Source organism: Vipera ursinii (assembly GCF_947247035.1).
Source record: "Vipera ursinii genome assembly, chromosome: 1".
Taxonomy (NCBI): Eukaryota; Metazoa; Chordata; class Lepidosauria; order Squamata; family Viperidae; genus Vipera; species Vipera ursinii.
Window position 1 is genome coordinate 68510955 of NC_139512.1, and position 17529 is coordinate 68528483.

A 17529-nucleotide genomic window follows, 5' to 3' on the forward strand; every position below is an offset into this window, starting at 1 on the left:
AATCTGAAGGGCCAAAAAGGCTACCCTCGGTCTTCCCGGTCTTGGAATACTTGGGTAGAAACAAGTTGGAGAAGACCATCCTATGGCACCAGGGCAGATGACAAAGGAGGACTTGTTTTGCATTCTTCAGCTGTTGTCAAAAATATGTTCTATAGAAATTGGCCTTTTGAATTATGACAACTGAAGCATTTAATTTTCTACTTGCAAAAATACACGTGATACATCTGCCTTAACACAACTGACTGAAGAGTAGTGTGATTTTAAAAACTTTGTATTTTATTTGCCTAATGATTTTAACAAGAGGATCCAAATTCATTAATCTGTGCAGTTAATGTAATTTAAATGTATTAAGCTTGCAGAGATTTTAGCACATTATTTTGTCTTCAAACTTCAGCTACATAATCTAAAGTGATCTAAGTGACATTAAAAATGCAACTGTGGAGCGCTATACAATATTTTATTACAGTATAGTAGTAAAAAAGAAATGAAAAGAACATGTGTCCAAAATACTTACAGCTGCAGAGGTCTCTTCTGGCAGCAGGATTTTCACAGCCTCAGGGGCCTTCTTCCTACAAAATCTAGAAATATACATATGTGGAAATGTTGTAAGAAACAGTTACAAGGGGAGATCATCTTTTCAGGAGTTGGATAATATGCCAAACTCTCAACAACAAAAAAGGACAAACACCTAGGATAAAAAGCATCCCATTTTAATTCTGCAAAACCAGAGCTAAAACCAGAATTAAGTAATATTAAAATTAGGACTGCATAAAGCATTCAAAGATGTGATTCGTAATGTAGGTTAGCACAAGTACCACTCCTTGAAGAACTCAAGCGAAAACATCTTTTGGAAAACCTATGCAGATGCTGGTAAAGCTGTTTCCAGCTAGCCAAGCAAAGGAGCTGTTTGGGTACACGAAATAGATAGCTTCCAGAGGAAAGCATGGATACTCGGATCTCTGGAGGCAGCTTTTGAAGCAACTGCATGAGTCTTCAAACTGAAACGACTCTCTGAATGCTTCAAGGAGGATTCCTTTTGCTGGGGTCAAAAAATTAAGTAAAGTACCTAGTTTGAAGCGCCTTTACACAGCCCTAACCGGCCCCTAGAGTCGGAAACGACTAACACGCATGTGCGGGGGAACCTTTACCTTTACTTTTTAATGACAAATAATGCTTCAAAGGGTCAAATATGAAAACAATCATTGTGCCAAAAGTCAACTGAGATAGATATTGCAACTGAGATAGATATTGCAATGGATGTAATTGAGCATCAAGATCCTACAGGTCATTGTATAGTGACACCATACAAAAAATACTGAGCATAAATAAATATGCATAGTACAATGAAGACAGTTCTCTCTACCTAAATGAATTTTACAGAGCACATTTTATGTGCAAATAAATTTCATAGTAGCAGCTCCTGCCATAGGGCAAATGATAAGGAAAGTTTAATTACTGATGCTGCTGTTAAATTCTCTGATCTATATCAGAAACACGAGATCAAATAGTTTTACACTGCCGGAAAAAGCTCCTAAAAAGATTCTATATTCTACATTCTAAGGGATAAATATACACCAAAAAACATTTATCTAATAATGTTCCACCTTACTCTTTGCCTTGGATAAGAGCTTGTGCTCCTTCTTGATAAAGTTGTGAACATACTGCATCCAATAATTTGTCATGATTGCCATCTTCTGCCTTCATAGCATCCTGCAAAATGACTTCAGCTCTTTTCACCAGTTCTGCTACAAGGGTTGCCCTACAAGAACCAAAGATCAGACAATGAAGGAGGGGGGAAAAACCAGCCATCTCCTGAACTTCCCTTCTCAAAGTAGCTTACAAAAGTGCTAAATAAAAAAACAACAAAAATTTCCAAGAAATAATCAGAAGCGATAAAACACATTTCTAATTTTTTTTAAAAAAATCCCCGCTCTTACTTGATATGCTTGACGCAATTCGATCCAATTCTCTCTGCTACAAATTCTACTGTTCTCCGCAGAGATGGGGACTGATTGTGAAAGAAGGCTTGTTCCAATTCTGCCTATTAAGAAGAAAAGCAAAAAACCTCAAGAAATTAGAATATCCTAAACTAGCTATGGTCTCCAAAGAAAAACACTCGGTGGTGGGATTCAGATATGTGAACAACAGGTTCTCTGTGTGGATGCCGCTTCCGGCAGTTCATTCTGGGCCTGGGCAACAAAAAAAATTAGCTACCGGTCCTGCCGAACTGGTGCAAACCGGCTGAATCCCACCACTGGAATCACTCCATTCTCAAACGTAATTTGTTTCTTCGTTTTTTAACCTTATCACCCTCTTTTTTTAAAAAAGGAGGAAAGAAAGAGAAATAAAAAGGAAATAATCACTGCCCTCCCTGCAAAAGAGCTGAGACATAATTTTTGAAGACTACAGTTTTCCTAATGTTGGCACCACATTCAATTTTTCTTCACTTGATTGCCTACATCTTATTTTCTTTATGTTAACTAGAATTAACCAGCTTTTGCATGCTTGTCACTAAAATAAAGGGGTATATTGACTTGGGAGGCTGGTGTGTGGTGTAGTTGGTTCACATAGTGTGGTGGGATGGAGGGTTTGTTGTCACTGTGTGTTGGGGGAGAGAGCACGGGGGAGGCTCAGCTAATCTCAATATACACATGTTGTACTTTGACAATAAAGGTTTATTATATGATGTTCAGGTTCCCATTGGACTAGGTCTGCCTAGAGCAGGGGTAGGCAACCTTGGCTCTTTTATGACTCGTGGACTTCAACTCCCAAAATTCCTGAGCCAGCCATTTACTGAATTTATATGCCGCCCTTCTCCCTAAGGACTCAGGGCGGCTCACAACAAAAAATTTAAGAAACGGAATACAAAATTTAAAAAAGAATTAAACAATAAATGTAATAGATACATGACAATTTAACTCAATAAAAGCCAAATTTAAAAAACATAGTCAGTCCAGACACACTTGTTGGAATAACCAAGTCTTCAGGTCACGGCGGAAAGAGCGAAGGTCAGGGGCCGTCCGCAGCTCCGGAAGCAGTTCATTCCAGAGGGTCGGCGCGCCCACAGAGAAGGCTCTCTCTCTGGGGGTCGCCAGACGGCATTGCCTGGCCAACGGCACCCTGAGGAGGCCGACTCTGTTGGCCTAATGAAGTTTAGTATCACTTCTGAAAAATCAAGGCTCAGTCCTTTTCTCTTTGCTTACAAGCACTAACATTCCTGGTTCCTCAGCTGATACTATAACACAACTTAGAATTTCTCTGGCATATAAACAAGGTTCGGAAAGCATGCAGAGTATGGCTTCTGGAATTTTATTCCAATCCCTTAAAGACAGTTCTGCTCAAGGTCACATAACTGGAAAGTCACAAGGCGGAGTCCTAATCGCTGCATTAAAGTATCTTCTGTCAATGCATAGTGATTCTGCTGTAATCCTTAATATTGCTATAAAATTGGATTTTGCATCTTGCATAGGATGCCTCTTACCTGAAGTTTTTGCTGAGTGAGGGAAGGCTTTGGAGCTAAGGCCTCTGTAGCAGTTGGGGTTATTTTTCTTATATAGCCACCATTTTTTCCTCCACTTCCCAACACAAAAGAAGACAGTAATTTCCTCAACTCACCTACAGCAAAGGAATGAATACACATGTTAGACAAAGAGCATAAAATGGACAGTGGTGATATAAAACACATCCTCAGGATGACTTCATCCAGATTTTTCATCTGGAGGAAGCTGGAGGCACAGAAATCCCACAGACAATTCTAAAGGAAGGTCAATGCTGCTCAGCGTTATGTTTTGGGATTTACAATTCAACAAGTAGCAGAATACATGGCTTTGAATGCAACTAGATGAAGGTTCAATATGTGCACGTCCAACTTCATGGACCTAATACATAATACAAAAATGCCACTCAAGGTTACTCTGTGGTAAGATGAGCAGCCAATAAATTTTATAAATAAAACTCTAACTTCAACTACTTGCTTTAGAACAGTGTTTTTAAGAGTTTCCAAGTCAGGAAGTATTTAAATTACACAAATGTGATGTAGTAGACATAAATATAGTCATTCTTACCCTTCAAGGTATTTGAAATGTATAAGAATCACACGTTAAGGTGAGAATAGTATTTACATTCAATATTATAGTAAGGTATTATAATTAACCAAGAATGTAGTATAATATAATAATATAACATTATATTATATTATATTATATTATATTATATTATATTATATTATATTATATTATATTATATTATATTATAATATTATAATATAATATAATATAATTAATGTAATGTAATATAATATAATATAATATAATATAATATAATATAATATAATATAATATAATATAATATAATAATATAATATAATATAATATAATATAATATAATATAATATAATATAATATAATATAATATAATATAATATACGGTAATATAATATAATATACGGTAATATAATATAATATAATATAATATAATATAATATAATATAATATAATATAATATAATATAATATATAATTAATATAATATAATATATAATTAATATAATATAATATAATTAATATAATATAATATAATATGGTCCATACCATACCATACCATACCATACCATACCATACCATACCATACCATACCATACCATACCATACCATACAATATCTGTACAGCTGCAGAAAGTAATAATTTTTAGTCAGGCAATTAAATCTTCTCCATTGAGATTATTTGCAATCCCAAATAGAGAAAAAAATTTCAGAACTTGTTTTTCCCACAGAATATATTCTGAAGTAAAAGACTCACCAAGATAAGGACAACAGGTATAAAGCAACTGTTGATCAACCAAAGGCACAGAATCCTAAGAAATAGGGGGGAAAAAGAAATAACAGATTCACTTTCCAATGATATATAAAAACCCAAAGAATGCCTTTCATCTGCAAATCACTGCTATGCAAGAAATGATGCAGATAGTTGCATTAGCCAATTAGCCAGTGTGTATCTGCTGGGTGTACACATGCTGCCTAGGTACTTATATGCACAAATTTACCAGAGCCTGAACTGTGGTTACGGATTCCAAAGACAATTCTTCTGATCTCACTTCACCAGCAAAGAACAAGTTTTCTGGAACAGTCGGCACCTGGAATGCAAGTCCTAAACAGTTAATTTTCCAGGGAGGAGACGTCCATAAGCTCATATTAGAAATGCTAGAAAAGGCCTCTTATTTCTAAAAATTCTAAAAACACAGTAGCATACTTGAAAAAGCCATCCTAAAACTGCAAGGATCAGGAGCTTATTCAGGAAGCACATCTTTTTATCTTCAGAAAGCAGCAGATACCTATAAAAGAATGAGAAGAAATAAAAAAAACTAGATTGTATTAATTTGACCTCTTCTTCTTATGCCTTTATTCTTTAAATAAATATTTTTTCTTACATTTTAAAACATTAACGCTATAAAGTAATCAGCATTAAATCAACAACTAGATTTAAAAAGGGCTATCAGACTATTTGAAGATTGTACATTAATACACTATGCATTCACAAAAGGATTAACATTTTTAGCTGCAGAAATTACAAACAGAAGATATTATGTTACACTGACTATTGCAAGTTTAGCTTAGTGCTATAAAGCTGTATATCAGCATCCCCAATATTTTCTCTTACTATCTCGTACTACAAGAACCACAATTTTCAATCAGCGCTCTGGTCTAAAGAACACCAAACTGAGAAAACTATTGTAAAATAAAGCCTTAAGCTACTTTGTAAATGAAGAAGTTGCCATTGTATATAAATAAAATTATTATTATTATTATTATTATTATTATTATTATTATTATTATTATTATTATTATTATTATTATTATTATTATTATTATTATTAGACACAACAAAAGTTTTACCAGGACACTACCAATCTGTGTTTCATAAATGTATTTCCTTTTCAGCAAATCTCATCTAAGTGTTGTTACCTGTATAGCTGCAAGAGCAGAGCAAATATTTTCTCATAGTAGTCAAGTAATGGGGCAATATAATCCATGAGAGAAAGAAATTCAACCACCCATGGTACAGTCAGGACCATACACTGTTTCTGAATGGACTGTCTCAACAACTTAAAAATGTCCAGTACAGGATGGGCCTGGAAAGGAAGAAAAGAAATATCATATTGGGAAAATATTATCCTGAACCAGCTTAGTTTTATTTTATCACAAAGAATCGACAAGTGATGGGATTTTGAGGGTTTTGGGGCATGGGGTGCTACCCAGTCATTTTTAATAGGTAATTTACTGTGTTAAAGAATTACCAAAAATTTCAAAATAATTTGAAGAAGTCCAAAACATCTGGAGGGCATGAGTTAGCTAATTATGATCTAGGATATAATTCTGTCACTGTCTTTGTATTAATTCTTGGTTTGCTTGCTTGAAGGCATCTCCAGATCAAGGTTATCTTATTAAATAGAAGCTATTCTGAAGAGGTGCTAGTTTTTGACATGGCGGTATTAACCAATAAAGGAATAATTTTTCTTTTCCATTCTGCCAAGCTAATACGTCTATATTATCTGACAGTACTGTCAGGCATGAACAATCAGCAAGAGGATTTGAGTTCAAAGCATTAAAGGTTTATTACATGCTACCTATACACAAGAATCTAATCACTAACGGTCAAACCAAACTGGCGCCAAATAAGGATCAATGGAATTCACAGAGGGTTGGACTTGGGTCTCTTGTGGGAGCATAGTGACTCCAAACTGCTGATGCATTTGACCCCACCCTCAGGAACAACCTGCTCATCTCCTACACTATCAGAGTTAACACAATCTGACCTTAATCTATAACAACAAAACAAAGTGTATTAATATTATAAACGCTAGTTATCTGAGACATCTGGAAACAATCTAAGTATGTATATCAAATGGTTAGTGGCCGGGAGAATTGAAAAAAAATCTCCTCTCTTATAGCGTGCTTTCTGCAGATAAATACAGCTGATTACATACGTGGTTCCTTAATGTGATTGCTGACTCCAAGAGATCTCCAGTTGCTGGCTCTGATGTGCGATACGGGAGAAAGACAAGGAATCCCACAAACTTAGCCAGGAGTCGAAGGCTTATAAGAACACTGGCAAAATGCTTCTTTTCATCCTGAAATGAAAGACGAGTGAAACTTCTTACAATTGTCATCCAGCAGAGGATAGTAACACCACCAACAATGCCATTGTTATTTTCCACACAACATGTAGATAAGTCATTATAATCACATCTCCTACTGGAGATGGGGAATTGAGGCAGAGAGAATGTGGCTTGGTTAAGGCTGACCTAATAAGATTTCAGAAGCAAGATTCAATAATAGTCTTCTTGATGTGCAGTTCTACCATAACACTGTAACTGAATATGTGATGCGACAACTGAAAATGATTCTTTTTTTTCTCAAAATCAAGAGAGCCTTTCATACTGTATAAGTCAAAGCACGTACGTGACATCCAACTACTTAAGTTTAAAAATCATCATTTTTTGCACTCATTGTTGGAGGCCTTCAAAAAAGCAAGGCAGTTGCAGTCTTCTTGAAGAGAACCAATAGTTACCTTGGGGGAAAAATTCCTTTCAATTATGTCTTCTACCTATTCGAAGCAGTTATAACTTCAAATCAAGTCTGACAATATAACATTTTTTTGAGGAATAAATGCTACCAGTGAGAATGGGCAACAAAGCAACACCCAAAATGAAGCAGGTATACTTTGGGAATTTGTAAACTGTCATTTTACAACAGAAATGCATACAGCTTACGTCTGCTGAAATAAACTCCACATTCTGCTTTCTTTTTTCACTCAAAGAAATGCATTTGTATTTACAAAAAAAAAGGTCAAACATCACATAGCCCATTTCTATTAAAACAAGGCATTCTGAGCCATTCCAGTGATCGTTATACTCATTATTCTACTTATTTTAACAAGAATTGCAGGCACTCCATTCAAACAACCAAAGAACTGACTCAACAAAGGTATTTAAATAGAATTGTTTTTAACTGCGTGATGAGATCTACCTGTTCGCTCATTGCTTCTCCATCACTGGGTTCATGTTCCACCAAGGCAAAGCTGTCCAGCTCAAGTATCTGCATACACAAACTGTCTACCAGGTGTTGATTAAATCGGTAGCTTTCAAAAAACAAATCAAGATGGGAATGAGATTTAAATGTATGCATATATTTAAACAATTTATATGGTTGCCCTTCTCACTTCTGCAACTCTGGGCAGCTGACAGTAAATTAAAACAACAACAAAATGGTAACAGCTCAAGAGTATTTTTTAAAAAAATATTTACAACAATAATCACCAAACTGCGTGCCTGAGATCCAAACAACTTTCATCTTGCAAATCAATAGTAAGCAAACAAGCAGCAGATCAACCAACCAAGAGGGCTCAATGAACAGACATTATGAGAACAATCCAAATTTGAAATGGCTAATACAGTGAAGAACATATTTAAAATCCAATTAACTCAACTATCTTAGCCAGTAGTCAACCCACCAAGCAATCTCTTTTTCTAGGAAAACCAAGTGAATGCTTAATATGACATCATTCTGAAAACAGGGGAAAAGGTTTTACTTCTTGTTTTACTGCAAAGTAGTTTCTATCTGAAATATTTTTGTCTTGCTTTTTTTTCAACTTCAGATAATGCTTTTTCTTTTTGCGCACTGTTATTATACTTTTTGTTATCATTATAAGTTTTTCCAAGACTTTTCTTTGAAATGTGGGATATATGTTTTCATATAGAATCAAAATAAAAAACACATTCTAGGTTGATTCATACCACTTTATTTCAGCTTTGTGCTCTCAAATGCAGTCCATTTTTAAAAGTGGGTCTACTTACAGTTACAAATGGCTCCCATCTATTGAACTGAACTTTGTTCATAGTCAAAGAACTGCACTATGGATTTGCCATTTTTCTCAGACTTTCAGATTAGCCTCTTGATGTCTCAAGATTTAAAGTGGAAAGATCAGCTTCTTTAATATTCTGAAAAGCAGCAAGATCTTCCTACTGATTTTGATCTATTACTGTTGGGGATGAAACTTTCTTTAAATCTTACCAGCTATAGGCCTTACCTTCATTTTTTGTTACCTACAGCAACATCCTCTACCCTGCATTTGTGTATTTTGAGAGAAAGCTCCCTAGTTAAGAGTCAATCATTTATGCTGTTGCATATTCTTGAGAAAAAAAATCATTTTAACAACAGCGGAGCAACACCGAGACCTACCAGAGCAATAGTAGACATATACTGCAAAATCATTTTTGACAGGTATTACAGATGCACTTCAAACTGCAGAATACAGTTTTGCTATTCTCACATTCCTTTGTTATACATTGCCCATATCCATTGTAAAAAAAATAAAAAAGCTTAGCCCAAATACATTATTTCAAACTTCAAGTAAGCAATAAGACCACACAATAACATTGAACAACAATGCAATCTTATTTTGCTTTGAAGAATTATGAAATCTCTCTGGCCTCCCTTGTAATCATTCTACTAATAAAGCCAATAAACAGGTTAAGAAATGGGAACGCCAGAATAGTTTATGCACAAATTTCCTTTGGGGATTCCTCCTAGGCACACTGTGTTGCACACTTAAAAAACTTGCCCGAACCAAATGCAAAACTATTAAATGCTTTTGCTTGGTAATACACAGCTTCAGTTAAGTGGCAAAAGCAGCTCACCTTCCTGCACTGAGGATGAAGTCCCGGAAAAACTGTTGGCATCCTGGGAACGAAGGAGGAGGACAAGGTCCTCTGATGCTCTGAGGAACAAGAAATCTCTCTTGCAGCCTCTTCAGTCGGTTCAGATTATCTGGACCTAACATGTTAAGGACATCCTGGTCTGGGGTATCTCCCCAACTTGTGCCTCCACCAACTGGTCCTTTACACATCTTTGAAACAGAAGGAAAAAAATAAGGAGATAGAAGAACAATATTTTGCTCAGAGAACACAAAGGACCCCACAACCATAGAAAAGTTTAGTTATCATAAATATCTTGCTATTACAAAGCAAACCATCTTTATTTATTAAAAAAAATGCAACCACAAACCTACCTGAAGAAGTTGTTTCTGAAAGAGCCGGGCAAAGTGACTATAGTTACAAGCTACTGAAAGATGCGCCATCATAACTCTGCAAAACAGGAAACAAGTGAGTTATTATAAATAAATCAGGAATTACTATTTTAGAATCCCTACGGGTACTAAGAAAATCTCTAAATAACTTGAGTAATTTGCAACTATGAAATATTGGTTCTTGTTCCCTCCCCCCACTCCACCCCATCCTGGAAGCTCACTTGGTGACCTTAGGTCAGTCACTCACTCTTTCTGTGGATGAGAGTTATTTTCAGAAAACTGAAGTACTGCAATGTATTCCACTTTGGGTGGGGGGAGAGGGACTTGATAAGCCTCCTACAACTTTTCTAAATGTATTTTAATATTTATACTCCATCGAATAAAGTCACAAAAAGAGAAAGAGCCAATTTTTTTTGCTCTGTATTAACCAGGACCGAATTACAGTAGTGTCCATGTTCCAATGCAATCCCCCACTGGTGAAGAAATGGATTCTCCTCCCTCATATTTAAATCTCTTCTTTAACAAATTCTTAATACATGACTACATTTCATTTGTTCTCATTATCAAAAATATGGGTGATTCTTTGCTTCTTACAAGTTATATGACCTTATAATTTCAAACCATATGAATTTGTTACATATCTAGGGATTTCTTGTAAATCTTGGTAGTTATTATTTGATCAGATATTCTCCAACGCTTTCCAAAATAATCACTAGTTATCACCTACTGGACTATAAAGAAGTACAAGGACTCTTTTCTAATTATCCTTATAGCTATTTTTGTAAATTATCCTGATTCAATTGTTGAATTAAAAGCTCTTACCTGATCCTATCTCCTAGACATTTCTCAAAATCCCAACCTGTTTTTTCAAAGTTATCTTCCCATTCACGCAGCAGTTCATAAAAAATATCTCTATTGAACGAGGTAAACATATTAATGTCAATATCTGAAAATACAATTATCACAATTTGTTATATTATTCTACCTGCATATAAGTTCCATAAGAAGTTATTCTCTTGTAAACAAATGTTCGTATGTTCAAATTTAGCAATTTTACCACTTGTTAATTATTTTTTAATTACGTTTATTATTACTGTAGCCTCCGATGAAGAGAAACAAAGAGTTCTTACCTTTGCTTCTTGAATATATGGAATGCCTTATCACTGGAAAAGTTAGATCGATTGTCGGTTTCTGGTTGAAAGGAAACTGACTGCACACATGAAGGCAACCAGAGAGAAACCTGTTAATGGCACATAATGGTAAGTAAGCAGTTCTCCATTCCAATATGCACTTCTCTCTAAGCCAAGAATCCAGAAACAAGCCTTAAAAGTTGGAATTGCAATCTGTTCTCTTTACTATGACTTAGATTCATTGCTAAAACATAATTTCAGGGGCGAAAAGAAGCAAGTCCTCTTTAAGGAAAAGGTGGAAGAGTCAGGATCAGGAAAAGGAAAGGAGGCGAAGTTGTCGTGCAGGAATACAATTTATGTGAGATGGTCTCACGAGGTCGATGATTCGTTAAGGTGCTTCCAAGTAAAAGGCATCACGCAGGGATGCAATCATTCAAAGCTTTATTTAACGATAAAGTAAATAGAAAGAGTTCCCTGGCATGGAGGCATCCGTGCCTGGGTTGAGCTCGTGGATAGGCGAGCAAGCAAGCAGAAGAAAGAACAAAGAGAACAGAGAGCAAGCAGAGAGCAGCCCCTTGAGCAGAGGTATTTATGGGGGGGTCTCGGCCCCTTCCTTACCATAAAACTCTCTCGCCAATGGGGCTGCAGGGGCCGGGGACCCCTGACCCACCAGTGGGAGCAAAGAAGCCTCTTTGCTCCCATCTGATGACCTTTTTGGAGAACTGCCATGGCTGGCACAAAACATCTAACAATTTAATTTGAGGGCTAATCCACACGGAGCTGTTTCCATCTGTCCTCTTTGCCATCGTTCGCTCCCTAGAGATTAAAATGGACGATCTGAAACTTCAACGGGAAGCCACGAACAAGGAGTGTATATCGGAGGTGGTGGCCCTTTGAGAGCTGTATGCAACGAAATTGCATCTTGATGTATGCTGATTGGTGTACATTCAAAGTGACAATAAAGTTGTTCTTATTGTTGTTAACTTGTAGCAGTGCAATCGGAGGACAAATTTTAAGCACCCTAAACTACAAAATGTGCTGCTCTTATAGCTACTGTATTCTGTTATTCTTCAGTTAATTGTAACTGCCACTTACATGGCACAAAAATATTTCAAGAAATTAAACAACACAGGCACTACCAACAATAACAAGGATATTGAAGAAGCAATCTTTTTTGTCTTCAGGAACTAATTTCCAAGAAATTTTTCAAAGCCTATTTGCTTGGTATTACCTTGGCTGTTGTGTTTTCATAGGCTGCCGTTAGCCTCTCATGCAAGCCAAAGGAAAAAGATGCAATTCGGTCATTCTCGGCAAGGAGCTTCAGGGTCCCTTTCTCTAAATGAGAAACAATTCTGCCAAGACAACAGCAGTCAACAACAAAAAAGCACATTGTGATATTATATTTAAATGCAAAGAGGATGAATTCCACTGCGTTGTTACTCTTTATATCCTCCACTGACCGTCTGTATTCCGAGCTTTGTCACCCATTCACCTAATCCAGAGTTTCCCAACCTTGGCAATGTTAAGACAACTGGACTTCAACTCCCAGAATTCCCCAGCCAGCCATGCTGGCTGGGGAATTCTGGGAGATGAAGTCCAGCCGTCTAAACATTGCCAAGGTTGGAAAACAACGACCTAATCTATGCCGGGAGTAACCAACATCCTGCCCTTGTGAGTTTTAGAAAGCTTCTGAAAACCTTCTAATTGGGGCTTTGATGCCAAGGGAGAAAGAACAATAGCTATCTTTCCTCTCTTCTGGATTATTATTTTTTTATAGCTGTGAGCTGTTTATATGCTAAGATTGCTGTTGTGACCCTTGTACACTGCCCAGAGTTGTGTGATATAAAGGGATACATTTATGTTAAATAAATACATAATCAAAATATTAGGAAAGCCTAGGCAGCCTACTAACAGTTTGAAATGAAAACCAGGTGTGGGAGTGTCTGCTTTCTTATGAAAGCAGCCAAATCATTGCACTTACTCAAATTGATAATCCAAAACTTGTGCAGCAAAATAAACACAGTTGTGTATACTGTGAAAGTACTGCCTCTCAATCAAATCTGTAAACAAAATAGGAAAGAAAGAAAAAGCACTTGAGGGAATTCATTCCACAGAATTCAGTCTGGTCAAGAACACTCCTTCCAGGACTGCCATTTACCTTGAACACCTAGGAGGAATAACTACCAAAGGAATTACACAATGTTATATTGCTCTTCTCAGGGGGTAGCTGAGAAGAGCTTTGTAACATTTATAATACCAGCTGCAAAGAATTTTTATTTAAATACTCTTGTTGCCCTAATGAGGAAATAAGCCAGAAATCTAGATGTTAAACATGGCTTCCTATTATATATGTATTGGGAAGCTAGGGTTAATGATTTTCAAACAATGCATGTTAAACCATAGTTGAAAGCTACATGCAACATAACACGCCTAAAGGTAAAGGTAAAGGTTCCCCTGCACATGCGTGCTAGTCGTTTCCGACTCTAGGGGCCGGTGCTCATCTCCGTTTCAAAGCCGAAGAGCCAGCGCTTGTCCGAGGACGTCTCCGTGGTCATGTGGCCGGCATGACTAGACGCCAGAGGTGCACAGAACGCTGTTACCTTCCCACCGTAGTGGTCCCTATTTTTCTACTTGCATTTTTACGTGCTTTCGAACTGCTAGGTTGGCAGAAGCTGGGACGAGTAACAGGCGCTCACTCTGTTACGCGGCACTCGGGATTCGACCCACTAAACTGCCGATCTTCTGATTGACAAGCTCAGTGTCCTAACCCACTGAGCCACCGTGTCCCTATAACACACCTAGTAAGACCTTAATCATAATTTCTCAGTTTCTTAGATACAGTGAGAAGCTATAACTTCTGCGGCATCATAATGAGCAATATTTAAGCTAAAAACAAATTGTTCTGTCTCCTTAAATGAAACTTTTCCAATATCCCTTATTTTCTATAGTAAAATTCTTCTAACATTGTTCACTATCGTATGTGCTATAATATGCACATTATGTATAACGTCCAAGGATTCTCATTTCAGGTCTGACCTGTATTCTGTTCCATAAATCCCAAGTCACTCTCCCTGTCTTCCGTAAAGGAAGTTCCCTTTGCTGTTAGCAGCTGCAATACAAAGAAAAGCTCTGAGAAGATATTTGGCACCAGGTTTTCTGCAAAAAAAAGAAAAGAAAGTAAACAAGAATAGCAGTCATTCAAAAGGTTCCCTCTGGTGTCCATTACCAGGTAGTCCTCGACGTACAACCACAATTGAGCCCAAAATTTATGTTGCTAAGTGAGACATTTGTTAAGTGAATTTTGTCCCATTTTACAACATTTCTAGCCACAGTCATTAAGTGAATCGCTACAATTCTTAAGTTAATAACACGGTTGTTAAGTGAATCTGGCTTCCCCCACTGACTTTGCTTGTCAGAAGGTCACAAAAGGTGATCACATGACCCCAGGACGCTGCAACCATCATAAAATATGAGTCAGTTGCCTACTATCCAAATTTTGATCATGTGATCAGTATCATGTGGGGATACTGCAATGGTCGTTAAGTGTAAAAACTGGCCATAAGTTACTTTTTTCAGTGCAGCTGTAACTTTAAACAGTCACAAAATAAGTCAAGGACTACCTGTATTTTAAAGAAATGTACAATCATATCAACCTGTGTTTAGATAAAAAAAACTTTTATATTTTAAAAAGAAGCAACATAGAATGCCTTTCAAGACACTGATCAAAATAGCTAAAACTAAATTTAAAGTTAGATGTTAGGGTTTATTGGTTTTATCTAATAAAAGAAACTGCTTTAACGGACTGATGTGACTTTCAGGGGGGGGAAAAGTTTGTTTTTATTATTTTTACATTGTTTTACACCAAAATATTAAGGGCTCGCACTTGCCTAATTCAAATGGCTAGTAACCTATGATAGTTTCAGAAGCTGCCCCCTGCATAAGAAACTGGAAGAGGAGAAAAAGAAGTATCTTGAAAAGAAAATGACTATCCCCATTCAGCTCTGGCTGGATACCACTCCCAAGAAACTAGCCTCAAGGGAACACAGCCATTCATAAAATAGTTCCCTGCGTTAACCTAAGGCCTGTCTTCCTCCAAAGCCTTTTTGCAAGCTGAAAAATGTGTTATACAATCAGACATTCTAAGAAGTCATTTTAGCATAACGCTATCGTCTGTAATAATTCAGGCATGATATGATTAATCCATGACTTGGATTAATCAGAATTTTTCATTCTTATTGAGCAAAGTTTCGGTACTAACTTTCCCTGTCGAACAGAATGACAATTACTGTACATAAACACTCTGTTTTGTATAAATACTAAACCATACCTAATAGACCAAAATATCACATAATATGCTAAGATAAAACCTTCCAGGCACATTATGACTTAATATAGTATTCTAATGTAGGGGTCTTCAAACTTGGCCCTTTTATGACTTGTGGACTTCAACTCCCAGAATTCCTCAGCTAGGCATGCTGGCTGAGGAATTCTGGGAGTTGAAGTCCACAAGTCATAAAAGGGCCAAGTTTGAAGTCCCCTGTTCTAGTGTAAACAACATGCAACAATATAATTGGTTTGCATTTGGCTTAACTACTGTTGTTCATAAGCCAAGATTTATTACAGGTAGTCCTCAAATTACGACACCAATCCCTGCAATCCCAATTGCTGTCGTTAACTAAACTACAGTGGTCATTAGATGAGGTTCTCCTTGCAACTTCCTGCTGGTTTCCCACATTCAAAGTCGGTAGAAGCTGCAAGTCCCAAGTGACTTGCAAGTCAGGAGGAAGTAAATGGCTGCTGCCTGGTGTCTCCTACCAGGCAGCAGCCATTTACTTCCTGCTAGCTTGCTTGCGCACAGGGCATTCACAGGTGCATGGGCAGCTTGAAGGGGCGGCATGAGCGCAGTGAGGCTTGGGCTGGTTGCTGGGCAAAGATAGGATCAAGGGGTGCACGGGGATGTGGAGCAAGTATGACAAGGCTTGGGCAGATTGCGTGGGGATGGGAGGGAGGCATGGCTTCCGGAGGATCCTCAAGGGTGCACAAGTGGCAAGGGAGGTGTGGCAAGGGACCACTGGACTGCGTGAGTAGCAGTGGGGATGTGGCAAAGCTCAAGGAAAGCATATGAGGGTGGAATGGCAGCATAGCAAAGCCAGAACTTCAAGGACTAGTCGTAACCACCATTCATTCAGCACCATCATAACTTCAAACAGTTGCTGAAAGAATGGTCACAAGCTACCCAGAGTCGCAGGAGTGAGTTAGGCAGCAAATAAATTTAATAAATAAATAAGTTGAGCACTGCCTGCAGTAGTGACAGTCAATGTACTGTATATAATTTGTATAAATTACCGGTAAGTAAAAGAAACTAAATTGTGCAGAATTTGATTTCTCGGCTTTCTGAATATGTTTATCATTAATAGGGTGATGTATAATAGGTGTTTTTTTCCTAAAAGTTTGCTATAAGAACAGTATTATACTCTATCAGTTACTGATTTTTTCAAAGCAAGATTCATTTGAAATTTCATTTCTACTAAATTTATGTGCACATATCATTCTTATTATTCTCTCAAATCAATAGAAATTCCCAGTGTTATCTGTTTCAATTTTGCTACCTGCTATGCAAATGGAATAAAGCTCAGCCAGGTGTTCCAGCTGTTTTCTATAAGTAACTTTGTTGACATCAGCAGAGGTTACTGACTGGTTTTCAGTTTGGAGATACACATTCCAACCAACATTAGATTTAGTGGGTGTGCCAGAATCCAGAGATAAACTTATAGAGGAAGACGTGTGATGCAATAATTTAGATCTGTAATACAAAAAAGAGTAAATGGCCAAAGAATTAAAAATCATAAAAATGCTAAAAGATTACCTTCTCTACTACATCTGCTAGATTATTTCAGACACTTATTCAGAAGTTAAAAAAATGCAGTCTTTTAAGAAACTTCTTAATACTTCTACTGCACTTTCCTACTGTATTTGTAAACAGTATGTTTATATAATGCTATTGTTGTTAGCTGCAAAGTCGTGTCCGACCCATTGCAACCCTATGGACAACGTTTCTCCAGGCCTTCCTGTCCTCTACCATCTTCTGGAGCCCATTTAAGCTCACGCCTACTGCTTCAGTGACTCCATCCAGCCACCTCATTCTCTGTCGTCCCCTTCTTCTATTGCCCTCAATCTTTCCCAGCATTAGGCTCTTCTTCAGTGAGTCCTTCCTTCTCATTAGGTGGCCAAAGTATTTGAGTTTTAGCTTCAGGATCTGTTTATATAATACTATGGACCAAATCTGGAAATAAACCCAGTTACTTACAAATCTAAAA

General features: G+C 37.1%; 1 protein-coding gene across 1 annotated transcript in view; it reads right to left on the reverse strand.

Annotated features, from left to right (window-relative positions):
* CDAN1 (codanin 1) overlaps positions 1 to 17529 on the reverse strand; it is a 37532-nt gene that overhangs the window by 8171 nt on the left and 11832 nt on the right. The window contains exons 4-21 of the mRNA XM_083374110.1: positions 16822 to 17015; positions 14249 to 14368; positions 13194 to 13272; positions 12444 to 12564; positions 11213 to 11322; positions 10905 to 10994; positions 10065 to 10140; positions 9694 to 9902; positions 8024 to 8135; positions 6982 to 7125; positions 5960 to 6126; positions 5247 to 5328; positions 5041 to 5130; positions 4797 to 4851; positions 3482 to 3615; positions 1938 to 2041; positions 1610 to 1759; positions 515 to 578 (exon numbers count right to left, since the gene is read on the reverse strand). Coding sequence (XP_083230236.1) covers positions 515 to 578; positions 1610 to 1759; positions 1938 to 2041; positions 3482 to 3615; positions 4797 to 4851; positions 5041 to 5130; positions 5247 to 5328; positions 5960 to 6126; positions 6982 to 7125; positions 8024 to 8135; positions 9694 to 9902; positions 10065 to 10140; positions 10905 to 10994; positions 11213 to 11322; positions 12444 to 12564; positions 13194 to 13272; positions 14249 to 14368; positions 16822 to 17015 — 2101 coding nt within the window. The remainder of the gene's footprint in view (positions 1 to 514; positions 579 to 1609; positions 1760 to 1937; positions 2042 to 3481; positions 3616 to 4796; positions 4852 to 5040; positions 5131 to 5246; positions 5329 to 5959; positions 6127 to 6981; positions 7126 to 8023; positions 8136 to 9693; positions 9903 to 10064; positions 10141 to 10904; positions 10995 to 11212; positions 11323 to 12443; positions 12565 to 13193; positions 13273 to 14248; positions 14369 to 16821; positions 17016 to 17529) is intronic.